General features: G+C 45.4%; 1 protein-coding gene across 3 annotated transcripts in view; it reads left to right on the top strand.

Moving 5' to 3' along the window:
* Mthfd1l (methylenetetrahydrofolate dehydrogenase (NADP+ dependent) 1 like) overlaps positions 1-26,981 on the top strand; it is a 189,627-nt gene that overhangs the window by 111,213 nt on the left and 51,433 nt on the right. For 2 of the 3 annotated variants that reach the window (XM_052750965.1, XM_052750966.1), the window contains 5 exons: positions 3,149-3,288; positions 8,790-8,831; positions 10,004-10,104; positions 10,667-10,844; positions 25,113-25,220. In XM_052750965.1, coding sequence (XP_052606925.1) covers positions 3,149-3,288; positions 8,790-8,831; positions 10,004-10,104; positions 10,667-10,844; positions 25,113-25,220 — 569 coding nt within the window. Of the gene's footprint in view, positions 1-3,148; positions 3,289-8,789; positions 8,832-10,003; positions 10,105-10,666; positions 10,845-23,559; positions 24,258-25,112; positions 25,222-26,981 lie in introns of those variants that run through there. The other variant, XR_008221180.1, reaches the window with a different exon arrangement.

Below are 26,981 nucleotides of genomic sequence, written 5' to 3'. Positions count from 1 at the left end.
AACTCATGCCCCTATGTTTATGCAAGCACTAGACCAACTGAGAATCCTCCCTGCCCTGGCGTGCGGAGGGGGACGGAGTAGGGATGGCTTGCATGAGCAAGCCCTCACAGCTCAGGTGAAGAAGGTCCTCAGATTTTTTTTTTCCCTAGAACCTGTGAGCGGAGGAGAATGTGGGGACCACACTGAGAGTTAAGACAGAATCACTAGGGCTAAGAAGGGAAAAGACTGTAAAAGGAATGCGTTCGTCCTCTGTATCTGTGAGGAAGTGTTGAAGGGTTTGGTCTTTGCATTAATTACTTTTCATACTGCTGTGCTAAAACACTGAAAAAAGCAACTTAAAGAAAAAAGGGTTCAGTTTGGCTCCCAGTTTGAGGGAGTTTGTCGTGGCAGGGGAGGGTGGTTAGCGGAAGTGGGTGACGTCATCCACAGTCAGGAAGCAGGGAAAGATAAATATTCTTCTTAGCTCAGTTTCCCCTTTTCTCTGCAGTCCTTGCGTCTCCCACGTCCCAGGATCTCCTTTGCATCTTAAGCTTTATCTTCATAGCTCCTTCATGCAATTGCCCCTCAGGGCCTCCTTGCTGGGGGAAGGAGTCATCTCTATTTCGACCACTGCCGATGGAACCATGAGCGTGGTCTCATCTGCCATGTGAAGAAGGAATGTCCTTTGTTCTGCTATAAATCTATGCAAAGAGGACATAATAAAAATCAGGGAGTGGGGGAGGGCAGGCGATGGGGGAGGGGAAGAAATGAGAAAAATGCCATGAAACCTATTCTTCGCTATAGTAACCTAAAACATTAATTCTAAAACATAAAATTTAATAAAATGTATATCAGCGGTCATAAAAGATGCTTTATGTCCTTGACCTGTCACCTCACCCTTGGAAATTTATTCCAGGAATATACTTTGAAAGAGATTGGAGCTCATGTGTGGCATGATTTCAATGTGTCGTTGTGCATGCTGGAGACTGCCCAAACGTTCAAACACAGAGGGAACAGACTTCCAAATTCTGACACATCAGTTAACAAAGTTACAAGCTGCTGTTTTTATAATCATGAATTCTGAAAGTTTGTAATACAGAAATAAAATTATGCTTTTAAGTTAAAGGAGACTACAAAATCCTGTGTATTCTGTTAAAAAAAAATAGGTACATGAATGCTAAAGAGGAAAAATATGAATTAAGTGTATTTAGAGTTTACTTTTGCATCTGAAGAAAATTTATTTCCCTAGGTTCTTATTAAAATTTCTGTATCCCATGAATACTAGAGCAAAATATCATTTGTTCACTTTTCGCCTGTTTTGGTGCTGCCAAGAATTTGAAGTCGGGAATTCACTCAGGCAAGGCAAGCATTGTACTTCAACCTCGGCCCTTAAATAGTTTTATATAAACTATAGCATATCCGTTTACGTCTACTTCCTATCTGTACCACTAATTATGGCCTTAGTCATCATGTCAGTGGGTGGGTGCATATTCAACAATTTTTTTACATCTGTAGTCTCTTCCCAAGTGGTAATCAATAACCATTGCACATGAGTGTCTTTTTAAAAATACTGATTCTGGTGGGGCTGGAGAGATGGCTCAGAGGTTAAGGGCACTGGCTGTTCTTCTAGAGGGCTGGGTTTGATTTCCAGAACCCATGTGGCTTATAACTGTTTGTAACAGGAGATCCATGGTCTCCTCTGACCTCTGCAGATACCAGGCACACAAATGGTGCAGATATATAAGCAGGCAGAACACCCATACGTACAATTTGTTATTTTAAATTCTGGTTCTGGTTAAGTAGATCTCATGGGCCCAGTGTTCCACCTTTTTAACAAACTCTTAAATGATGCCATTGCTCTTGGTCCATGGGTCATACACACTGAACACCAGAGGCTTTTCTCTGCCTCTCCCCAGCCTGCAGCCACTTCCAAATAATTGACTCGAAGGCTTAATATTACTTATAAATGTTTGGCCAGTAGCTCAGGCTTATTACTACTGACTCTTACACTTAAATTAATCCATAATTCTTATCTGTGTTTAGCCATGTGCCTTGGTACCTTTTCTCGGTACAGCATTCTCATCCTGCTTCCTCTGCACCTGGCTGGCGACTCCTGACTCCGCCCTTCTTCTCCCTGTATCTTTGTTTGGATCTCCCGCCCAGCCTTATTCTGCCTGGCTATAGGCTAAATCAGCTTTTATTATCAACCACTGAGCACAACATACATTCACAGTGTACAGAAAGTTCCTCCCCCAGCACCCTTGGGTAGGAAGACAACCTAATGGCCCGGTATCTGTCATGGTTTTGGAAAACAATACTCATGTTCTATCTGCCACCTCTACAAATGCCACAATATGTCTTTTTTTGGGGGGGAGGGGGTTATATAGGTATACATATGTGTGTACATGTGCTCATGTGAACACAGAGGCCAGAGGAAGACTTAGGATATCCTATTCCATCACTTTCTACCTTCTTTCCTTGAGTCGGGGTCTCTCAATGACCCTAGAGCTAGGCTGGTAACCAGTGAGTCCCAGAAATCCTCCTGTCTCTGCCCCCAACAGTACTAAGGTTACAGGTGCACACAGCTACACCAAGCTTTCTTCATGGGTGTGGAAATTCAAACTCAGTTCAGATGCCTGTGTAACAAGTTCTCCAACCCACTGAGCCCTCTCCCCAGCCCCCACAGTAACATTTCTATCAACTTGGAAGTAGTCTGTAGAATTGAGTACCTCTGTGATTCTGGAATTCAGCTGCTGTCTTTTGTCAGGTCTGGTGATCAGTAGCCTTAAGCCATGCCTCCAGCTTGAATTTTGCTCATCAATAGAAATGATCAGCCACCCCTCTGATAAAATTTGCCCCCTTGATAAAGTTTGGGACCTGATCACGAAGCTGAAAATCTCATCTATGTTGAGAAAAGCTTTGGTTTGAGTCAGAGTACTGGGAAGACAGCTCTTGGCCTCTCTGTAGCCTGTTGAGTCCAACAGGGTAGAGACCTGCCTTGTGCAATGAGGTTGAGCATCTTCCATTGTGAGAGAGGTGTCAGGTTAGGTAGCCTCGGTAAGGCGGGAGTAGGGGCCACTGTGAGCGCTTGCCTTGTAGTTAAGCATTGATTTCCAGCAGCCGCTTCTGCTTTCACACACCAGCTTATTTCCTGCTTGTTTCTCTGCAGTGACTGAAGCTGGCTTTGGGGCTGATATTGGGATGGAGAAATTCTTCAACATCAAGTGCCGAGCTTCCGGCCTGGTACCCAACGTGGTTGTGCTGGTGGCCACCGTTCGAGCTCTGAAGATGCATGGAGGTGGGCCGAATGTAAGTGATTGCTTTTATTCCTAGCCAAAAAAAAAAAAAAAAAAAAAAAAGGCTGGGGGGCGGCAGCGGCGGCGCACGCCTTTAATCCCAGCACTCGAGAGGCAGAGCCAGGCGGATCTCTGTGAGTTCGAGGCCAGCCTGGTTTACAGAGCGAGATCCAGGACAGGCACCAAAACTACACAGAGAAACCCTGTCTCGAAAAAACAAAACAAACAAACAAAAAAAAAAACCGGGATGGAGAGATGATTCAGTGGTTAAGAGCACTTGCTGCTCTTAAGAGGACCTGGGTTCAGCTCTGAGCACCTACATCTGGTGGCTCTCAATTGCCTATAACTCCAGTTCCAAAGGATCCAGTGCCCTGGTCTGGATTCCATGGGCACCTGCACACGCATAGTGCTCATAAACACACCCAGGTTGCATACACACATACACATAAATAATAAAAAAAAATGAGAATTGGCTCAGTGGGTAAGAACACTTGCTTCTCTTGCAGAGGACCTGGGTTCAATTCCCAGCACCCACATGGTGGCTCACAACTGTCTGTAACTCCAGTCCCAGGGGATCCGATGCCCTCTTCTGATCTTCTTGAACATCAGGCATACATATGGTATACACATATACATGTAGGCCAAACACTCAGACACATGAAATAATTTTTTTAAAGTTTTTTTTTTTTTTTTAAAGTTCACATCTGTAATCCAAGCACCCAGGAGACTGAGACAGGAGGATTGCCACAGGTTCAAAACCAACCAAGGCTCAGAGGAGAACCTGTCTGAACCAGTAGAACCAATGTGACTTTGTATTTGAGACATAGTATGTGCTAGATGTTTCCAATTGTCTGTGAAGTCAACTCCCTTCCTTTAAGTTCACCTCATAGAGCACGTGGAGTGAGTTCATTCAGGCCAGCGACTTGCGATACCCACACATGACTTCTAAACTGCACCACAGAACCACTTTTGAGTCGTAAGAGTCATCCCTGATACACGAGCCAAGCTTCTGTAGGTGTGTGCACTGGATCGGGAGGGTAGAGGCGCTCAGTCCTCAATGAGGACCACTGGGATTGGCATGACGGCTCTGACAGATGTTTGCTATGCCTCGCCAGATACTCTTTTGGCACAAGGATATTATGGATTATCAGGTTCCACCTAAAACCTCTTTCCCTCCGTCTCTGCGGATGGTGATGTTGCCTTGTGACTCTTGTACCTCACTGCAATTTTCTAAGGAGCCCTGTTTGAAAAACACAAAATCTGCCTTTTTTTTTTTTAACAAGGTCTCACTATTTAGTCCTAGCTAGCCCAGAACTCACTCTGTAGACCAGCTGGCATAGAACTTAAGAGAACCGCTTGCCCCTGTCTCCCCACTGCTGGCGTTAAATGAATGTGCCACCACACCTAGCAATTTATTTTACTATATGTGAAGATTTTTAATACCTATCTTTGAAATGTACAAAAGAGGTATATATGTGTTTTATTTCATTTGGTTTTTCACTTTAGAAGTTTCCAAGTGGGAAAATTATTATTTGAAGCTTCATTATGTTCCCATCTGATATCATTACAGCATGTGGCTATGAAAGACAAGCCATCAAACCTAATTTCTTAATTAGAGTACTATGTTCACAAAACTCACAGTCAAGAATGGTCATCAGCTATTTTTCATCCCTTTTTATAGCTGAGGAAACCAAGGTTTGCTGGGTTTAGAGACAGTGGCCAGCAGCAAGTCAGATCTGAAGCCAGGAATGCCAGTCCAACTACCTGCTGTGTCCCCATGCAGAGCGAGGGCCAGTGGGTGCCACACACATTCTAAGCTCCAGCTCAGTACCAGACGCTGAAGCACTTCATTTGACCTCAAGTTGCATCATCATCCCAATGAAAAATTTGTAAAGACACACATTATGAATTTGTAAAGACACACATTATGAATCCTCAATAATTCTGATGATGCTTAAAATTCCAGTTCTTGCCGTCGGTCCTCCACTTTAGACTTTGAATCTCTAGACCAGCTTCTACTTTCAAAAAATAAAATATGTGTGTATGTATCATTTGAAATACTCTCTTCCTCCTCTACCATTCCTACGTTTAAACTCAAAGGGTTTTGGTCCGCTAAAAGGTTTAGAGTCCGTCTGGTCTGGTTTAGTCTTTATAAAATAAGGGAGGAAATTGTGGAGACGTGTGGAGGTCCAGCGGTGGGAACATCATACCTCTGTTTAGGGAACTGGTCAGACATAGAATTTACAGTCCAGGGTTTTCCCAGGCCTCCAGGCTTTAAAAATGTTCGACATGATTTCCAGTCATACTGCACTTCATTGTGCTGTGTTGTGAGGCTGTGTTTTCTTCCCAGTTATTCCTTCCTGCCTCTTCCTTCCCTACTTAACGTCATGGTTCTGTGGCAGAGGGGGTTGCCACGAGGTCCCAGACCATGCAGATCGTTTAGTCAGCTTCCTATTACTCAAACATATACTTGATGATCAACTGAGAAAGAGATACGATTTATTTTTCACTCACATCTCTCTAAGTTGCAATCATGTGGTCAGCATTTGTGCCTATAGCTAAGCAATACATCCGTCTGGGAGCCCAGGACAAAGCGAAACCACTCACTTCGCATCTTGAGAGGATGGGAATCCCATCTCCTTTGAGGGCTCCCATTAGGTAGCTGCTTCTACGATTCTACCACCTCCCACGAGCTCTACCCAAGAGAACATACCCCCATAGTCACATGGGGAACATTGAGAGACCAAGGTATTGCATGAATGAATGACAGTAATCGGGGAGGGCTGGACAGGCCAGCAAAGCCAAGCATTCCTTCCCTGGACCTGGCCTCACAGTGTTTTATAAATGTCTCTCTCCTCTGATTCTGAATTCCTTGCACTCAGGAACTGTCTTATTACTGTGCCCCCGGGGCCTGGCATAGTCTGAATCCCGGAAATGTTTTCAGTAATTGAGTAGCAAATGAACTTCATCTTTCAGTCCTCCATCCATTTTCTTCCCCGTTCCCCACCCCAGTGCCTTCGCATCTTACTTGAAGCAGCTCTGTTCTACTCTTTTCTGATCCAGGATGACTTCTGCTCCCTCTGGACACCGTAGCACAGATAGCCGAGGCTGCCTGGTGTGTGTTTACTCAGCTGAGGTGGCTCTTTCAATCCATTATTTGTGCGGTGGAAAAATCCTGTGACCTTTGAACTGACCTTTGAACTTAAAAAATAAGTTTTAACACGCTTATTTTTCTCATTGCTGTGACCGAATATCTGACAAGAAGCTTCTGGAAGGAGGAAGGGTTTGCTGGGGCTCGTGATTTGAGCCAACAGGAGAGGGGTCATCAGTGCGGGGCAGGAATGGCGACGGGAACATGAGGCGCATGATTGCTCCGAGCCCTCAGTTGAGAAGCAGAGATGATGCTGGTGCTTCTCTGGCTGTGTGCTATTTCCCTTTTCAGTCAGTCATGGGCCCCAGCCCATAGGATGTCCCTGCCTACGTTCACCAGGAGTCTCCCCTCCTCCATTAATCCTCTCTGGAAGCACCCTGACAGACACACCCCGGGCTGTTCCTCCTCCATGCCCTGGGCATTTCCTAATGCATTCAAGTGAAGAGTCACAGCTGCGCCACCAGCATTTTAAATGGATAACCTGTCTTCCAGTGTGCTCGCCATTCTTGACACAGTATAAGAACTCGCATCCCTACACCCCTAAATCCACACGGTCTTTTCACAGTTAACCCTATAATGCACTCCAGTAATCAGAGCTCTCAAGAAAATAGAAGTCACTGTGTATGTAGCTATGTGGTGGGACATGGAGAGTAATAAGGAATTGGGTCATGTGATCATAGAGCCTGGCAAGTCCAGAATCCAGGATCTCCATAGCCACCTGGAACCCCAGGAAGAGCTGAGTATGCAGGCCCAGTCTGATGGCAGCCTGCTGGAAAGTCCCCCTTGACTTAGAAGAGCTCAGTCTGGCTTGTGTTCAGATCCTCTTCTGGCGAGTTGAGATCAGCCAAATTATGGAGATTATACCATCCTACTTTTCTCCAGGTCTACTGATCTATGTATACAAAGTCATCAGAAAATATCCTCACAGAAAAACACACACAGTAATGCTTGAGCAATTATCTGCACTCTTAATTCCCAAGAAGTTTACATGTAGAATAAACCATGTGTTTTGGCATGTAGAACATTGACTAGATTTCATTTCATTCTTTTATTTCTTTGTGTTACCAAGTAATTGCCTCCACACTGTGTCTTAAGTTTCCCATCTTTGACTTAGGGTGGGATGGATCTGTTTTCCCAGAAGTGTGCAAGTCTCTTTCCAGGATTTCCCTTCAGTGGATCTAGTCTAGTTATATCTCATCATGAACTATGGAGAGGCCTCATCTGGTCTAGTTATATCGTGTACTATAGAGATCCAAAACCAGGCCATTCCTTCATGTCTGTCCGACCTACAAATGACCCTTTCACTGCTGGATTTTATTTTATTTTATTTTTTGAGGTTTAGGGGATGCAACCTACATAAGACCAGCTCTGTAGCACTGAACTGCGTGCTGGAAACCCCGTGTGTATTTGAGAATTAGTTTATAGGTTCTGCAGTCTCTTTAGAATTTCTATTCAAAGGACATTAGATACCTCTTCATTGGCTTGGGTCTGTTTGAATATATTTTAATGAAAGTTATTGCTTATTTCCTTAAAAAAAACTCATGTTTTCTTATAGATCTGTTCCTATATGCTTTATATTTGTAAACAATATAACAAATTTCTGTTCTTATATGTTACCTTATCTCTAACTTGTCTGAATTCTCTTAATTGCTCTACTGATTTAACCTATCTAGTCTTTGGGGGATTCTGTGCTGCCATTCATATCTGAAAGTGAGTTCCGTTTCTCCCTCCCAATCTATACTGTTTTTCCCTTGTCACTGCCAAGGTCTTCCTAATTGCGATGCAGTGTTGGGTGGGGGTGCTGGCCGCAGGCATCTTCTTAGTCCTCATCTGAAAGAGGGTTGTTTAAACAGCTCTTCACTAAGCGTGATGCCTGGGATCCATTTTTAATGAGGATTCAGGGATTACCTTCTATTTTTAATTGGCCAAATTAGCATAATAACCGATGCAGGTTTTTCTTCATCTTTCGAGAAGACAATTTTCTCTTTAAGACTGTGCGTGTTGCTTAAATTATTATTCCTTGCAAGAAATCTTACATTGCCAGAACAAGCCCAATTTAGGCAGATATGTCTGCTTTGCAAGTAACTGGATTTTACTAATCAGTTTGGTAATGTTTTGAGTCAGTTTTCTTTTTTTTTTTTTTTCATTTATATGAGTAAGATGTTAACTATACAAAATTTAAAAATTTTGGAGTATTCTTTTTTTCTTAACTATGGAAGGCTTGTGTAAACATTACAGTAACTGATTTATTCAATGTCAAGTAGAACTCTGCTATAAAACCATCTGGTCCTATTGCTATAGGGAACATTTTTTTCCCCCAGGCAATGGGATGAATCTTACTTTTTGACTCTTCTTTATTTCAGGTAACTGCTGGGGTTCCTCTCAAGAAAGAATACACAGAGGAGGTAAGAAAAACTAATCACTCCACCTGATTAATAATTAGCTTCCAGTTGACCATCAATGAATGACCAACAGTCCCACTAGCAAACTTCTGAGAAACGTGCTTTTTCTGGGCTGAGACGGGCTCAGCGGGTAAAACACTTGCCTTGCAAGCCTGAGGACCTGAGTTCGAGCCCTACCACCCAGGGGAAAAACACCAGGCATCGTGGTGCATGCCTGCTTCCTCAACACTAGGGAGGCAGAGACAAGTGGATCCTTGGGGCTCGCCCCAGGCTGATGAGATACTACCTCAAAAAAGAAAGATAGACAACCCCTAAGGAACAGCCACGGTTGCCCTCTGGCTCCACATTCATGTGCACACGCATGCACACGTACAATAATTTGATTTTTTAAGAATCTCTCTCAAGGGAGGAAGGAAGGGGGGCAGGAGGAGGGAGGAGAGGGGGATCTGTGGTTAGTATGTAAAATTAATAGAAAATTTCTCAATAATTAAAAAAAAGGAAAAAAATCCCTGTCCAAAATGGGTGGGATAAAGAGGTAAAAACGATGCAGTTAACTCAAAGCTGAAGAAAAGATAGATTATAGGCTCATTTGCTGTCCTCTACTCCCAAGACAGCCATCCTGACCCAGAAAACAGGGAAGCTTGTACTTCTTGTGTCTTCCTTTGTTGTAGAAAGGAAACTGACTCTTGAAAGATGTGCTGTTGTTTTTATAGTTTACAAGAACGCAGTAACTGTTCTGTGGATAGCTGGTTAACTGATGGCAGTACCACTTAGCTCCTACAGGTGGCGCCATGGGTTTAAGCCCGAGAAGCTAAGCAGGACCCCTCAGCATCCCAGGGACTTGGGCCTTTTGCCCCGCTGGCTGCAAAGCGTGGGCTCTTTATGTCCTGGTGGGCCAGTCCTCCATAGAAATAAATGCCTGGCCCAAGACTCAAATACATGTGCTTGGACCCAACTAATTTTAGAAGCTGACGTGAACATGAATTACCTCTGTCTCGGCCATCTTCCTTGGAAACCCAAGGTGACTTAGGTCTCCGTTTAGAAGTTTCCAGGACAATAAAGTAAGACAAGATAGAATCAAAAGTTGCCAGTGTGGTGAGGCTGGTCTAGCTTGGGGTAGGAGGGCAGCAATGGTAGGTAAGACATAATGACATGGAGACATGATTTCCTTCCAGAACATTCAACTGGTGGCTGATGGCTGCTGTAACCTACAAAAACAAATTCAGATCGCTCAGCTCTTCGGGGTGCCTGTCGTGGTGGCATTGAATGTCTTCAAGTGAGTCCAGCTTCCTGGTGTCTGTGGGTGCCGCTCCACCCCCCACCCCACCCCCCGCAGCCACTAGTGACCACATTTGTGTCCTAAGGGCACTTGGGTTTCTCGGCTTCAACTGCAAGACCCAGAATCAGTCAGCTCATTCTGTTTGTTTGATTTGGTTTCATTTTCACAGATGTGTTCTCAAGTGTTACTATGGAAATGAAACTCAGATAGTAAATTACCATCTGTTTGGGTGGGAGGTGTGTAGTTTTTTTTTAATTTTTTTCCCCCATTCTATCCAATGCTTCTGTCTGATACAGTGAATGAATGATCAAAAGGAGATACCATGGAATTTTCTCGATTAGAAACCCTTAACGACCTGAAACGCTTGAGTCATGTTAGCGAGGAGTCTTTCTATGTGCTGTTCCTCAAGTCTGGTTTATTTAAACACAACGTGACCGCTTTTGATGTCTAGAATATATTCAGTGTTAGGGAGCGAAGTTCGGCATAAACCGTTAGTCTTCCTTTCAAAACATCACTAAGTGAATACAGATGCAAAAACCACAAACACTCTCATCACCAGGACCGACACCCGGGCTGAGATCGACTTGGTCTGTGAGCTCGCAAAGCGGGCCGGTGCCTTTGATGCGGTCCCCTGCTATCACTGGTCGGCTGGGGGAAAAGGGTCTGTGGACTTGGCTCGGGCCGTGAGGGATGCTGCCAATAAAAGAAGCCGCTTCCAGTTCCTGTACGATGTTCAGGTAAGTCGCAACCACCGTCACAACAGTGGAGTGGTGGCTCTCGGGTCCTGTAGAAGGCCGGTGCTTCAAGCACTGGTTATAGGGCCCACCTCACGTAGCCTTCCTAAAGGCTCTGCAGAGCAGGACGCTCATGACTAAAGGCATTAGCCATCTGGCAAGGTCCGTGTGCCAAGCGCAGATCCTATTCCTGCCCCTAACCTGTGTGCTCTTAAGGCTCTGCTCGCAAATAGTGGGCCCCAGGGAGGGGAAGGCTCTGGGTGATAAACTCATACCTTCCAGCAACAAGACTTTTGAGTAATTCATGGCTGCTCAGTTATGAGGCATTTTCATTATGCATTTCTGCTACCGTTCCTTCCCTTGTGGCTTTTTTTTTTTTGGTGTGGGTGTGTGGGGGTGTGTGGGGGTGTGTGTGTGTGTGTGTGTGTGTGAGAGAGAGAGAGAGAGAGAGAGAGAGAAGTATATGTGGGCACACACATGCCACAGCATGCATGCAGAAATCAGAAGTTAACCTGTGGGAGTCAATTCTGCCCTCCCACCATGTAGGGTCCAGGGATGGGACCCGTGGCAAGGCTCGTGGCAGCAGGTCCCTTTATCCACAGAGCCATCTCACCAGCCCTCGCTGTGGTTTTCTTGCACTATCTTGCATACTTTTTCCTTGTAGTCCCATGCATATGTTACCATTTAGGAGTGTACAAATTCAATGGGGCTGAGTACATCCACATTGTTGTGCAACCAGTTTCTAGGACTGTTCTCACCGTAGTCGAAAGCTGAAACTCGATATCCATTTAACGGCTCCTCCTGCCCCCCTTCCATAGATCTCTCTAGGAACCACCACTCTGCTTCATTTTTAGGAACTGACCTGCTTAGATCCTTCATAGGAATGGGATCCTGCAGTCTTTTCTCCTGTGGCTTGTTTCAGACAGTGCAACGTCCATGGCTGTCATGGTGCATGTGAGAATTGTCTTTGCTTTAAAAAAAAAAAAAAGACTGGATGTTGTCTTTACTGCATGTCTACACCACATTTTGCTGACAGGTCTGGGTTGCTTCCACCACGTGACTACTGGAAGTGCTGCTGTGACCACGTGAACAGTGTGTATGTGTGTGCATCTCTTTCAAGATGCTTCCCAGTCATGTGTCCATAGTGTGTGTGTGTGTGTGTGTGTGTGTGTGTGTGTGTGTGTGTGTGTGCGTGCGTGCGTGCGTGCGTGCGCGCGCATCTCTTTCAAGATGCTTTCCAGTCTTTGGGCTGCATAGTCAGCAATGCAGTGGGAATACCAGGATTTCTAGGTTGATTTCTTTCTTTTTCTTCGGGGTGGGTAGTTTTTGGTGTTTTGTTTTCCCCAACAGGCTCTCATATAGTCCAGGCTGGCCATGAACTTACTATGTAGCCGAGGGTGGCCTTAAATCCCTAATCCCTCTCGCCTCCACCTCCTTAGTACTTGGATTGCAAGCATGGGTCACTATATCTGGCCTTATAGTTCATTTCTTTAACTCATCTTGACATTGAGCCTTAAGTAGAAAACCCGGATTTCCCAGAATTCACTCTTAGGCATTGTCCAGGTGCCCACCTCTCATCTTCATTCTGGATCTCATGGCCTGAGGACAATGGATCTGTCCTCAGAGGGTGTCCATGGCTGCCAGAGTGTCCGCCTACGAGCTAACAGCCGCTCCCATCCCCTTCCCCCGCACATTCCTCTGGCCTGTCTCAGAGGTAGCATCGCTGTCCCTCCTGCTTGTGTGACCCAGCAGTGTGACAGGAAGCAAAAGCAAGCAAGGAAGGGACGAGGGCTTGGTGACATCTGTCAGCCTGAGATTGATTCATCAGCAAGAGCACAAGGTTGCGGGGAGCTGTCTGTCCACACGCTGCCTACATGGGCACTTTGCGCCTGTCCACTTCTTTTTGTCCTAATATCCCGGATTGGCAAGGACCAGTGGTGCCCTGCAGTAGGGTTCAGAAGGTGAAGGGCAGAGGTGGAGGAACCCGCCCACTGTCCCCGAACGAGAAGGACGCCGACCTGGGAGTCTGAGACAAAAGGTCAGCATCCAGCTTTGACCTTCAGCACTGGGGACTGTGTGAGGCAGTATGTTTGAGGGAGGGGGAGGGACCTGCAGCTTGAGGGGACAGCAACTATATAACTCAGAGAGAAATGGGAGAGGTGCAGAGTCCCTGCCAGATGAGGGGCATCACCAACACTCAGCATTTTGTGGCAGGAAGGACTTAAACAATGAGGTGTGATGGTCAGTGCAGAATGGACACTTGATGAATGGCGCCTAGAATATTCTGGGTTACCAATAGGGGAGCCCTGGTGAGATGGCCTCACAGTTAAAGGTACCTGCTGCCAAGCCTGATGACCTGCCTTCAACCCCAGGGACCCGCGTGGTGGAAAAGGGGCATCAGGAATTCGAAGTTGGTGTCCAATACATAGTAAGTTTGAAATCAGTCTTTTGGGGGTTTTTGTTTTGGTTTGGTTTTTGGTTTTTTGAGACAGGATTTCTTTGTGTAGACCTGGCTGTCCTAGAATTCACTCTGTAGACCAGGCTAGCTTGGAACTCACAGAGATCCCTCTGTCTCTGCCTCCCAAGTGCTGAGATTAAAGATGTGCTCTACCACCCAATCTCAGGAAAATGAAACCTGAGTTTCAGAAAGTTCCTGACATCCACCAACCCTCAAAGGAACCCTCCTTTTCTATATTTTACTTGTATTTTCATTATTTTCTTTTCTGAGTATCTATTCCTTTCTAAAATGATCATATGTTGACAATCAGAGTTGTATTTATTTGTAAGGTGCGTTCCTAATGCACCTTCAGCATCAGGCAGGCTCCCATTAGACCACACTTCCTTTTCTGTGAGACTCAAGAGCTCCAAGTAGAATCATAAAAACCCACTTTTGCAAAGCTGGATGAGGGACATCACACCGGAAGCTAGCCGGAGTCCATGACCAGTTTATCCTCTCCAGATCCTTCCTCTAAACTCGCAGACATTTTGAGGTGTGACCTTCACAGCGAGGCAGACTCACGTTTGTTTTGGTTAGAAGGTCTTTCCTGTTCCTTACGTAGAACCATCCTCTGGGGCGCAGTGGGGGCTGGATGGAGAAAGTCCAAAGCACACAAGACAGCCGGCCGTGAGTTCGTGACCTGGGACATTCTCAGCCCCGCTAGTTTAGGGCTGGTTTCTACCCTGCCAGTCATTTTCAAAGCAGAGTGTGTTTTGGGTTTTTGTTTGTTTTGTTTTATTTTTCTAGTTGTTAATTAGGAGTTACTTCCTTTTTCTTTAAAGATTCAAATTTGAACACATTCCACTTAGAGGTATTGTGAGTTTTCTTTTAATCAAGATGCGAGGCATTTGCCACTAGAACCTCAAATTTTATATGTATAAATTTAAATACATGTATACATGCACATATGCTTCTATCTATGTATATAAAGTAGGTTTTTTAGAGTAGAGGTGCAATTGACTCAAAGACATTCGTTTTCACATGTCTGCTACTAGGGCTTTACATACATTATTGTGCATGCGGGGTTGAACTTGTAGAATTTAAATGCTTAAAATGTTATTTGCTCATCCCTATGCATCTTGCTGTTGGTAGCAACTGGGGAGGGGGCGCACTCAAATGGGAAAGATTGCAAGGCCCTTCTCGTTGTCCGAGTCCCGGTCCCCACTCTGTCTTCCCATTGTCATCTCCCCCAGGTCCCCTGCACCTACATGCCCTTTGCCGCCCTGTTTCTCCTTTCTCCTTCCTAGACACTGGGCCCTTGGGAGTCCTCTGTGCAAAGCTGCCTGGACATTTCCCAGACGGTTGTGTTTCTCCTTGGTGAATCTGCCCGTCTCTCGTCTGTGCTGTTGGAATCTTGATTTCTTATCTATGCCTAAGCTGCCTTTGCAGAGCTCTGGTCTTCCATCCATCCTGCCCCTCACCAGCCTCCAATCCCACGACACCCAGAGCAGATCTCACCCCCACTCTGGCTCTTCTGGGTTCTCCTTGACCTTCATGCATCTCCACAGCCCATCAGGTGCTCCATTCCTACATGCTAAATGGCCACAAGAGGCCTGAGCCTCACACAAGAACCACCCTGACTGGCGGAGCATCCTCCTCATTGTCCCGTGTGGGTCCCCTCCCAGCGCCGACTCGCTGGCGAAGGAGCAGCACTTGATCAGCCACAAACAGTGTGTGATTTCATTTATGTTCCCCGGGAGAAACAGAACATGACTGTGATGGAAGTTTCTAGAAATGCATTATCCCCTCTAACACTGTGAGAGACTCTCCAGTGGCAACCCAGGACGGTCACACCACAAGTGAGACCGTTCCTATTTACCCCCACCCTGTTCCCACCCAGCCTTTCCAGCTTAAATAGAGAGGGAATGAGAATATAGTAGTCTCATTGTAGGGGCTAAAAGTAGACCTTAAAGATACCAAATATAGTAAAACACATGCAGAGAAAGCGATCCCCTTCAGATTCAGGGGAGACACTTATTCATCCTGGTCTCAAGAAGTTGAGGCTTGGTTTTAAAATTAATTTTTTTTTTTTTCCTTGTAAGCCTCTCCCTCCCTCTTCCCCTCCCCAGTGTGTGTGTGTGTGTGTGTGTGTGTGTGTGTCTGTGTGTCTGTCTGTCTCTGTATGTCTCTGTGTGTGTGTGTGTGTCTGTCTGTCTGTCTGTCTGTCTGTCTTGTCTATCTGTCTGTGTGTGTGTGTGTGTGTGTGTGTGTGTGTGTGTGTGTATCTGTCGTTCTGTCTTGTCTGTCTCTGTATGTCTCTGTGTGTGTGTGTGTGTGTCTGTCTGTCTGTCTGTCTGTCTTGTCTGTCTATCTGTCTGTGTATGTCTGTGTGTGTGTGTGTGTGTGTGTGTGTGTGTGTGTGTGTGTCTGTCTGTCTGTCTGTCTGTCTATCTGTCTGTGTATGTCTGTGTGTGTGTGTGTGTGTGTCTGTCTGTCTGTCTGGTACCCATGCACATGTGTGTAGAAGCCACAGGACAACCTTAAGCATGGTTCCTGAAATGCAGTGCACCTTATCTCAGGTGGACAGGGTCTCTCTTTGATCAGGGAATTGCAAGTAAGCCAGGCTGGCTGGCTGGGAAGCCTCAAGAACCCACCTGTTTTCACCTACGTATGCTGGTACTACATGTGTGCTACCATGCCTGTCTATTTTTGATGTGGGCCCTGAGGGATCAGACTTGGGTCCTTGTGCCTTCAAAGCAAGCACTTCCCCCCGCTGAGATGTCATTCCAGCCCACTCCTTTTCCTGAAGGAGACTTTTAGTCTTAAGCCGAAGGTGTTTTCCCTGGAAGCACACGTCAGTGCACACGAAATAGCTTCGCTGTATAGTCCGGAAAGTCAGACCCGACATGCACGCGCTCCTTGCACGTGAATGTGAGATGGAGGTGTGCCTTGTTTGTTCCCATCGCTGTCACAGAACACACACGTTTTCAAGTCAGATTTGTGAGACAGAAAGGACAAGGTACAACGTGGAAATACATGAGCAAGCCGGGCATGGTGGTACACACCTGTAATCTCAGCACTGGGGGAGCTGAGACAAGAGGGTCAAAAGTTGAAGGTAAAAAACGGGGGACGAGGAGGAATAAGTGTTGGTAGTCCCTGCAGAGGTCTGCTTAAGAATAATCAAAAATCACTCTTGGGAATTGCTTACTTGCAGTATTTTTCGGTGCTCTATACAGGTTTTCTAACAACAAGACATTTGTTCATTTCCCAGACCCCATGGTTCTCCATCACACATTGTAGTTGCCTTACTTAGGAAGATGATGTTTCTCAGGGGTTCTGAGGTGAACCCACTGCTCAGGGTGGGATGCTTGGGGTCCAGGAAGTGTAACCTCACCCACTCGGTAGCTCACATGTGCTAGTCTGTTTGTATGTTTTGTGTCGGAGATACAGAGCCCTGATGTTCCCAGGACAACAGGTGATGCGTGGGCCATGCAGCTCTTGTACCTGTGTGGTCTGGTCAGTGTAAATGAACACGGGCAGTCTCCAGTTGTGTGTCTGTTTGAATTACTGGAAAGGATGCCTGCCAAACTACATGTACGTCATTTAAAATTAATGCTTCATTTAAGAGACAGACGATGAGCTGAAGAAGTAATTACCGTGCACCTGGAGATTGATATTCGACTTCTAAGTTGTTAATTGATCCTTCTCTTTAAATCTTTTATGGGCATCCAAATACATCATTCCAGTATCACAGAATAAAAATGGTTAACCTACGCGCTTTCAGCTCCATGGCCTTGGAGAAACAAAAGCGCACTCTTTTTTATTCAGCATGTCAGGATGCATACCAATGACTTTATTTGGTGTAGCGCTGAAACAGCAGCTGTGTGGGCTTATTAAGATATGGTCGGGGCGGGTAGCAGAACGCTGTGTAGTGTGTTCATCACTCAAAAGGGATTTTTCCAAGCTGCTGCCTTTAGCATCTGATTTTCAAGTGAGCGGAAATATCACTGTTTATAAGACATTGGTTTGTTTTTGTTTTGTTCTCCTCTCTCTGTCTCTGTCTCTCTCTGTCTCTCTGTCTCTGTCTCTGTCTCTGTCTCTCTCTCTCTCTAGTGTATGCCCACATGTGTTGGGGGTAGGGTGTGTACACCTGTATGCACTTGGAGGTCACAGAACACTAAGCATTCCATTTCATCACCCTCTCCTTATTCCATCTCTCACTAAACCTGGAGGTAGCCTGGCAACCAGCCAACCCCATCCACCTATGCCTCTCTCAGCACTGGGGCCTATAAGCACATGATTGTTACATGGCTGCTAGGGATTTGAACTCAGGTTCTCATGCTTGCTCAGCAAGAACTCTTATCCATCCACTCAGAGAGCTCCCCAGCCCCACAAAGCCTTCATTTTTAAACTTTAGTTCTATTTCATTTTATTTGGTGCTTGGGGGGGCGGGGGTGAGACAGGGTTCCTCTGTGTAGCCTTGGCTATCCTGGAACTCTCTTTGTAATTCAGGCTGGCCTCAAACTCACAGAGATCTGCCTGCGTCTGCCTCCCAAGTGCTGGGATTAAAGGTATTGCACTACCATCACTCGGCATTTGGTACTTTTTAAAAAAAAATAATAATAATTAAAACATTTTTACATCACCTCCACTGTTTCCTCTCTGCACCTCTAACCCTGCCCATGCCCCCTTACTCCCTCTCAAATCAATGGCCCCTTTTTCTTTGATTATTGTTGATTATACATACAATAGAGGAATGCATAAATATATAAATTCAACCTGCCGAGTCCATTTTTGTTGTTTGTGTGTATATGATTTCATGGCTGACCGCTTTGGATTGGATAACCGATTAAAAGGTGCATCTCTGGGAGACACTAATTCTGATCTCAGCAGTTACCTGTCATTCTTTGTCTAGGGGTGAGGCCCCTGAGACTTCCCCTTCCACTTTTGAATTTCTATTGATACTGTCATTGTTCAGGTCCAGTTTGGGCAGCCATTTTGAGGAGATACAGTCTCACAGCAGATGACTTGATCTCTTGGCTCCTGCAATCTTTCTACCTGCTCTTAACTTTTAGAATAGAGTTGGAAATTTGCTGGTCTAGTAAAGCGGAAGTAGTGCGCTCACCTCTGAGATCCATGATCTTACTAGGTCTGGATGGTTGGCTAGCTTTCTAATGCTAGCATGGTTTTCCTCCTTTGGCGTGGATCTTAAGTACAATTAGACAGCTGTTGTTTACCACCAACATATGAACGCCACTACATAGCCCGACTGACCTAGAATTTGCTGTGTAGACCAGGCTAACCTTGAACTTACAGAGATCTGCCTCTGCCTCCTGAGTGCCTCTGCCTCCCAGCACCCACATGGCAGCTTACAATCATCTTTAACTCCAGTTCCAAGGAATCTGACACCATCTTCTGGCCTCCAAAAATGCATCTGATACACAGACATACTTGCAGGCAAAATACCCATGCACATAAAATGAAATAATATTTTTTTAAAAAGCTACACAACAATATAATGGTTGGTCATACTGTTTTTCTAAACCCATACTGCCCACGACAGTTGGAAGCTCTTTAAATTATAATGAACTAAAGTAAAATTAAAAATTCATTTCCTCAGTCATGTTTCAAATGCACTAGTTGCATTCCAAGTGCCTTAATGCTCCTGTAATGTGAATTGTTACTTGGCTGGAAAGAACAAAAAATATTTGTGTGGTGACAAACATTCCATTGAACAGTCCCATTCTAGAATGTTCCAGGATCCTAAGTGTCGATTTCAGAGGCCTGGGAGAGAATTGACATAGAATGTGTTCGGAATACTCACGGTCTAACATGGTATTAATTCAGAAAGGATCACCAGCACCTGTCTAGATACCCAGCTCTGGAAAGCCTGGATTTTCATTCAGTGTGCATGAGTGTTTGCCTGCATGTACATCAGAGGCCAGAAGAGGACATCAGATCCCTTGGAACTGGAGTTACAGATCATTGTAAGCTGCCACATGGATTCTGGGAACCAAACCCAAGGTCCTCTGTGAGAGCAGCCAGTGCTCTTAACCACTGAACCACCTGTCAAGCACCAATGAAGTCTTATTCCTGTATTTTACACTCCTACCGTGTACAAGTAGGATACTCGCTGTTTTATGACAAGCTTTCTGAGCCCTGCTGTCCAGGCCAAGGCTTCTACCTTGATCTGCATGCAGAGTGAGTCGTTTTGTTTTGCTTGTTGAGATCTTTCTTGTCCTTCCTTCAAGACACTATTCAAGTTGTTTTGTTTTTCCATGCTGAGGATCAACCCCAGAGGCCTGTGCAAGCTAAGCAAATGCTCTACCACCAAAGTACACCCTTGAAAGTCCCTTTAATGCCTTGCCAGCTTCTGCAGATCCCCATGCCTTCCCTGCAGCCTGCCGCCTCCTGACGTCTTCATGTTTACTCCGAGCCCAGATCGTCCACTGTCTCCTGCCACACTTGTTTATCGTGCCGTTGTTTACACTCTATCAGGAATTCGTGCACAGAAATCTCCTGAAACTTGCGTATTAATCCTTGACATTGTGAAAGTACTTGCCATAGATGGTCATGTGCTAATTCAGCACAGGCTTGGGCAAGGCCTGCTGCGTGTAAGCTGTTCTGCTAGACACTAGGCATATCAGGGTGAAGGAATAAACAGATTCATCCCTGTGTACACAGTCGGGAACAGCACCATGCCAGTGCTGATAAAGGCACAAACAGTTATAACTTATTTTATCATTCTATTTGTTTTTATAAAAGCTAGATTTTTTTTCCGCAAAGCAGCTTAAGTAAATCCCAAGTTCAGGTGAAGATCATTAGACTGAGCTTGCCCCGCAAAGTTTATACTTCTCTTCACAACCTAGCAGGAGAAGGATAGAAAGTTCCTCCACTGAAGACATAGAGTACATAGATTGCCCACAGTTGAATATATAGACTACCCACAATGGAAGCAGAAATACTCATCTGGGGAAATTTTCACACTAGCCCTAAGCAATAAGTTAACTGAGATATTTTTATTTATTTATTTTTTATTTGCAAAATGCCGCAGCAGAAGTTCCTCAGAAGGAACCTTGGCGTGGGCTTCCTGCTCAGTGGGTTGTCTTACCTGCTGAGAGACATGCAGCTGTGATAGTGAGAAGCAGAGGAGCAGAGGCTGCCCACTGCTCATCTCTTCCTGTTTTTCCACCCACCATGGGTTCTGTGGGAGTCTTGCTTAGTATAGATCACAAAGTCAGCCTGGGCACTGGCTTGATAGTCCAAACGCACTTTCCAATAAACACTAGCAAGGAAGAGAGTTATTGGCGAAAACTATGCACTCCCTTGTGCGCACAGAAGGTTGGAGTGAGTGGTCCTGGGACAGACAACAACTGAAGCCTCGCTGGAGTGGAGAGATGCATAGGAACTGCTGCTCCCTGCTTCAGGATCAGGGCTCCTGGTGACTGACTTCCTCTGGTCCTTGGCTTCATGAGAGAATTTTTTCCTGCTAGGAAGATCTTCTAGCATCTCATTAAATTTTTGTTTATTTTGGAGTGGTGCTATGTGCTATGCCGCACATGTGGAGGGCAGAGAACAATTTCTTCAAGCGTCTGTTCTCTCTTTCTACTACTTGGGTCCCATGGATCAAACTCCAGTCAGGCTTGTTGGCAAGTACCTTTACCGACTGAGCCCCTTCACTGGCCCCATGCTGCCACTGACCATCAGAGGAGATTGTGGTAGCTTCAGCAGTAGCAGGAGCAAGCACTTCCTTGCATGGTGATGTGCTATGCAGACACAAGATCGAAGGTTCATGTACCAGGTCCTCTGTCACTGCCACCCCATCATCTGAGCTTTCCTGTAGGTGGCATCTATCATTGGGACCATGATCAGCTCAGTTCCGCCAGCCACTTCCCAAATAACTACTCAGAGACCTATTATTAAATTATAAATGTTCAGCCGATAGCTCAGGCTTATTACTAACTAGCTCTTACAACTTAAATTTTAACCCATTTCTATTAATCTACATTCTGCCACATGGTGTTACCTCTCTTTCATCTTGCATCTCCTGTTTCCTCTCCATGTCTAGTTGGCTACTCCTCTGACTCCGCCCTTCTTCTTCCCAGTGTCTTTAGTCTGGTTCTCCCACCTAACCTTATCCTGTTCAGCTATTGGCCAGTCAGCTTATTTATTAAACTAATCACAGTGGCATAGTTACACAGTGTAAAGGAATATTGCACACTTTCCTGTATCCTCTGTAACTCCTGTACCACCAGAAGTTCATGTTTCAATGACAGAAAATTTGTAGACATTTGATCACCAGTATATGGGGTAACTATCCACTCTAGAAGCTAGAGTAACCTTTGGATAAATAGATGGTTCTTGCAATTGCTAACATTGTCCCCTTGCCAGGATCTAGAATTGCCTAGGAGACAAACCCCAGGGCATGTCTGTGAGGGAGTTTCTAGATTGGGTTAACTGGGGTGAAAAGTCCCATGCTAAATGTGGGTGACACTGTCCTGTGGACTGGCATCCCAGACTGAATAATGAGAAAGCAAGCTGGGTGCTGGCATTCGTTATCCTTTGTTTTCTGGCCTCAGATGCAAGATGACCAGCTGCCTCACACTCTGTCGCCATCCTTTCCTGTAATGAAGGAATGTATGCCCTCCGACTGCAAGCCAAAATGGACCCTCTGTGAAGTGGCTTCATTTCAGACCCTTAGTCACAATAATAAAAGCATCTGCTACAGTCCTTGACCTCAAAGACATCATAGCCCATCTCTGTTTTTCAGCTAACTTGAGCTTTGAGTTTCGTATGTTAGAAGTTGTGTTGGGTTTCATGGCATAGTCCTTTAATCCCAGCTACTCAGGAAGTTGAGACAGGAAGCTTGCAAGTGCAAGGCTAGCCTAGGCTGCGCATGAGGTCAAGGCTGGCTGGAGCTCATTGAAACCCTGTCTCAAAATTAAAAAGGAAAAAAAAGGTAAATAGAGGGTAAGAATACAGCTCAGTGGTAAAGCACTTGCATAGTGTGAACAAAGCCCTTTGTTCAATTCCCAATACTGAAAAACAACATCACCCTCAAGGGTATCTCTAGCCCAGCCTCAGCTTTGCATTTGTGCTGTAACACTTTCTATGACATCTCTGCATCCATTGTATTTGTACTGAGCTCTCCAGGAGTGCTCAGTCTGTGCCCATGGGACAGAAAGGACTTCCTTCTGACTTCCAGCTCCTGATTCACCTTCTGCCTCACTGGGAAGTAATTAGTTGTCCCTTTTCAGAGAGGAACGCTCCCATGTGATTTCTCATATCACGTGGTTTGTAAACGGCACCTTACCAGCCAGGAGCTTTTAGGATGAGAGTTCCGTCCAGCCACTTGAATCCATCAGTAGCAGGACCTCTGATTCCATCAGTCCCTTCTGAGGCAGCATAAAGCCTTGCCAGCAACCCCTCCATCAGGAAAGAGCACTGTGGGTGCCCCTGCCAGCAAAGCAGGGAATGCTGACGTGTACTAAGCATGTCCCTAAAGGCTTTGTGGGAGGGGTGGCCGATGAGATAGACCTGAGAGCTTCAGAGAGTTCGGTGTTTGACGAGAACAGGGAAAGAGATTTCGTGGGTTAATCCCAGAAGCAAGAAGGCAGAGGACACAAAGGTTCCGATGATATAGGGGCGGATGCTAAAACACCTCGGCCAGCGTGTCTGTTTGCAGACCGTGCAGTGCTGTGGTGCAGGGCTTTGTTCTCACTTAGGTATGTGTTGGGAAGGGAGGACTCGTAGTAGAGACTGTTCAAAGCAAAGGAGAAATCAGAGAGCTTCCCCAGGAGATGACACAGGTAGTCCCCTCCAACCCCCCCCCCCCAACTGAGGCAGGCACATGTGCCCTGTGACTTCCTGCCTCTTCGCCTGCACTTGACATTTCACGAGTGGGAATTAGAGTTCTCATTTTTTGTTGTTATCCCTGTGGTTTGCCTCTTAGATGAGAGTAGGAGGGAGACAGGGAGGGAGGGGGTGACGCAGGTGTGTGCAGGTGCACTCACCCCATGCATGCTCACTTGGAGGCCCAGAGCCTTCCTCTGTCACTTTCCAGCGTTAGTGTGTGTGTGTGTGTGTGTGTGTGTGTGTGTGTGTGTGTGTTCCCATAGAAGGCAGCTGGCAGAAATTGGTTCTCTCCTTCCACCGCGTGGGTGCGAAGGATCAAAGGCAGGCTGCTGGGCTTGGCAGCAAGCACCTTCACCTGCTTTTGGTAGTCATTTGGTAGCCCTCTGCCTTGTCTTTTACTAACTCGAGACTTGTCTTGTTGCCTAGGCTGTAGAGGGAGCCTGTTTCCTCCTCCCCAGTGCTAGAAGTGTTGGTGCATCGAAGCCGTAATTATGAGAGTGCTGGATCCGAACTCAGGTCCTAATGCTTGTACAGCAAACACTTTACCCCCCAGAGCTAGCTCCCCAGCCCACGAGTTAGGTTTTGTTTGTTTGTTTGTTTTTGTTTTCTTTTTTATCATTATATTAGACATTTTATTGATTACCAGTGAGATGATTTTTCATGTGGTTATTAGTTTTTGCCCATTATTAAGTGTCTTTTTGTAGGTATTCAAAATTCATTTTAATACTAATCTTTTAGCTTTTAAACTATTCAGATGTTAATCTTCTCTCAGTGTACCCCTTATCCTTTTACCTTCAAAGCTTTATATTTTTTAACTCAGAATTTGCTGAGTATAATGGGGTACACCCTTAATCCCAGTGTTCAGGGGGCTAAGTTACCAAAAAACTGGAATTTTTTTGTTTTAATTTTATTTATTTTATATGTATAGTTATATTGTCTATATGTATGTCTGTGCATCGCATGCTTGCCCAGTGCTCTCAGAGGCCAGAAGAGGATGAACTAACCCTCTGGGACTGGAGTTTCAGGTGGTTTGTGAGCCACCAAATGTGTGCTTGGAATGGAACCTAGGTCTTCTGGAAGAGTAGTAAGTGAGTCATCTTTCCAGATTCCCGAGGGGAAAAAATGTAAGGATCCATAAAATCATTTCTTTTATGATTTATTGTATGTGTGCATGCATTGGTGTGGGTATGTTAAGTGTGTGTAGGTTGAGAGTGTTTCATGTAGCCTAGGCTATCCTTGAACTCATGTAGCCAAGGCTGGCCCGAACTTCCTGATCCTTCTCCCTGTACCTCCCAAGTGCTGAGAATACAGACATGCATGACCCATGTCCAACTTTACTCTGTTCGGTTGTTACCATCTTTAAGAAATCTTTCCCCGTGTTGGGAAGACAAATCCTGTGGCGTTTAGAGCTTTGGTTTTCAAGTTGAGGCCCTGTTCCAAATTGGATTTTTTTGCAGGGAAGCAGGCTGGTGTGAATCTAGTTTTCTTTCTTTCTAGTCAAAAGCCTGCTGGGTCCCCAACCTTCTCTGCTGTACTCCTTCCGTTATGTGCTGCCTCCTACCTGGAGAGATGCCTGTCTGAGTCCATTCTTCTCCTCCATTGGATAATTCATCCACTGCTGGGTTGCTATCACAAGAAATTGATTAATATAACTTAAAGTGTCTATGAAACCCGCTTATTTCTAGTAATGTTTTTGCATAACATAAACCATTATTTTTAATGTTGAAATGGATTAAAACTGTTAACTAGATTGACAGCCCTTTTGTTGGCTAAATAGCAAGACTTCCTTCCTTCCTGCCAGCTGACTTCTGATGTGAACATTTCAGTGCCTTAGTAACTGAAGGAGAAAGGATAGCCAGTTTTGAATGCTATGCTTGTGGCGGGGTTTTCCATCAAAATCTACAGTGACACCAGGCTTTCCCTTAGTTCTTCAACCATGTTAAGGCCAATGATTCTGTTGTCATTTCATGTTTCTCCAGCTTCCGATTGTGGAAAAAATAAGAACCATCGCCCAGGCTGTCTATGGAGCCAAGGACATTGAGCTGTCCCCCGAGGCACAGTCCAAAATCGATCGCTATACACAACAGGTAAATAAGAGCCTCGTACTTTTAGTGGTGGAATCTGCCTTGCAGTCTACAAAATGCCCACCTCAATTTGAGGACAGGTAAGTTTTGTCTCATAATTAAACTCTATTAAATTGCCTGAGGAGCAACAGATTAAAGTAGTAGCATAAGTACTGTTGGTTAGGGCGTTTATCCTCTGACTCAGGCATCATGACTTCTGAGATTATGAGTGTGGCTCTGGTTTGCAGTGCTGGGGATGGAACCCAGAACCTGGCTCCTGAAAGAAGTCAGCATTTTCCCACTGGGCTTCATCCTTATTCAGGGTCTTTGATATGGGTGTCTGTGGGGGAACCTGGCCCCACTTTTCTGCTCAGGGTACTCTTGAGTAGGGAGAACTGAGAAATGTTTAGATAGAAATATAGAGGAGATACAGAAACAGGATAGCCTCGGGAGGGCCTGGATCAAAACTCACCAGCCCCTTCTGGCTCTTCTAAAGGGCTATTTGTAGAAATGCCAAGGGATGGAGCAAAAGACCTCCCCTGAGCTTAGCCAAGTGCAGACCCTTCCAAACACCTGGTGACCATGCACGTGGTCAAGCCATCCCCTAATGCAGCCCTGCTGTGTAAAGAAAGCTCAGATCTCACTAGGAAACCTTTGTGGGCTCCCACAGTGTCATCCATGGTCACACTCCTGTTCACTCAGCCAGAAGCATTTGAAAGTGTACCTTTGGTATGGGGGGTGAGGGGGGGCAGCATTTAATTCTTTACAATTTCTCCTCATTGTGGAGCTCTACTATCTTTAAAAAAATGCTTGTGTGCTGCAGGTGAGGTGGCGCGATGGGAGTGTTCGGTGATGTTTTGGTTTTTCGAGACAGGGTTTCTCTGTGTTGTTTTGGTGCCTGTCCTGGATCTCGCTCTGTAGACCAGGCTGGCCCTGAACTCACAGAGATCCACCTGATTCTGCCTCCCGAGTGCTGGGATTAAAGGTGTGCGCCATCACCGCCCGGCTTGGTGGTGTTTTTATGCAGGTGGTTTATTATTTTATTTTCAGGATGGTCCTTAGGTACTGAAGAGTCCACCATCTTTTACCTCCATACAGTGACAGGGGCAAGCAAGCAGCTGTGAGAGGGACTGCGTGCCTCCAGTGCCTCTGCCTGCTTTAGCCTCATCACATAGCGGTCAGCATCTCAGCATCTTGCTGTCAGGGTCACTGTGTTACAAGTAGCATCGCTGTCTTCCCCCCCACACACACACACCAACTCCCTTATGCTACTTATAAATAAGTTTGATATTTTGTCAGATGCTATCCTAACAGTGCCAAGTTGTTTCTCTGGGGTTTGGTAAAAATTGTTTTTTTCCAGCCTTTAACCCTGCATTCAGAGGCAGGTGGATCTTTGAGTTCGAGGCCAGCCTGGTCTACAGAGAAACTTCCAGACAGCCATGGCTACCCAGAGAAACCCTGTCTCAAAAAATAAAAATAAAAATAAAAACCCACAATCACGAACGTGGTTTTCCCAGGGCAAGGCTTATCCATTGCACTCCAGACATGCTCACCCCTGAATCTCTCCAAATGTGGGGAACTCAACTGCATAATTTTTGATAATTGAGGACTGTGTTCACGCTCTCCCCTGAAGGAAAAAAAAAAAATCATTTTTCCCTGAAGTTTGTACATGTATTCTCTTGGCTTGTCTTTTTTTTTTTCCCATATTTTTCAACACTAAGCTACATTCTTGAATCCCAGCTTTTCTTTCTTCCTTTGTATGTGTGAGGGAGAGAGTGTATGTTT

This window comes from Peromyscus californicus, unplaced genomic scaffold, assembly GCF_007827085.1.
Source record: "Peromyscus californicus insignis strain IS unplaced genomic scaffold, ASM782708v3 Scaffold_22__1_contigs__length_63687245, whole genome shotgun sequence".
Classification (NCBI taxonomy): Eukaryota; Metazoa; Chordata; class Mammalia; order Rodentia; family Cricetidae; genus Peromyscus; species Peromyscus californicus.
Note: the sequence above shows the minus strand (reverse complement) of the source record. Positions and strands in the feature narration are given on the sequence as shown.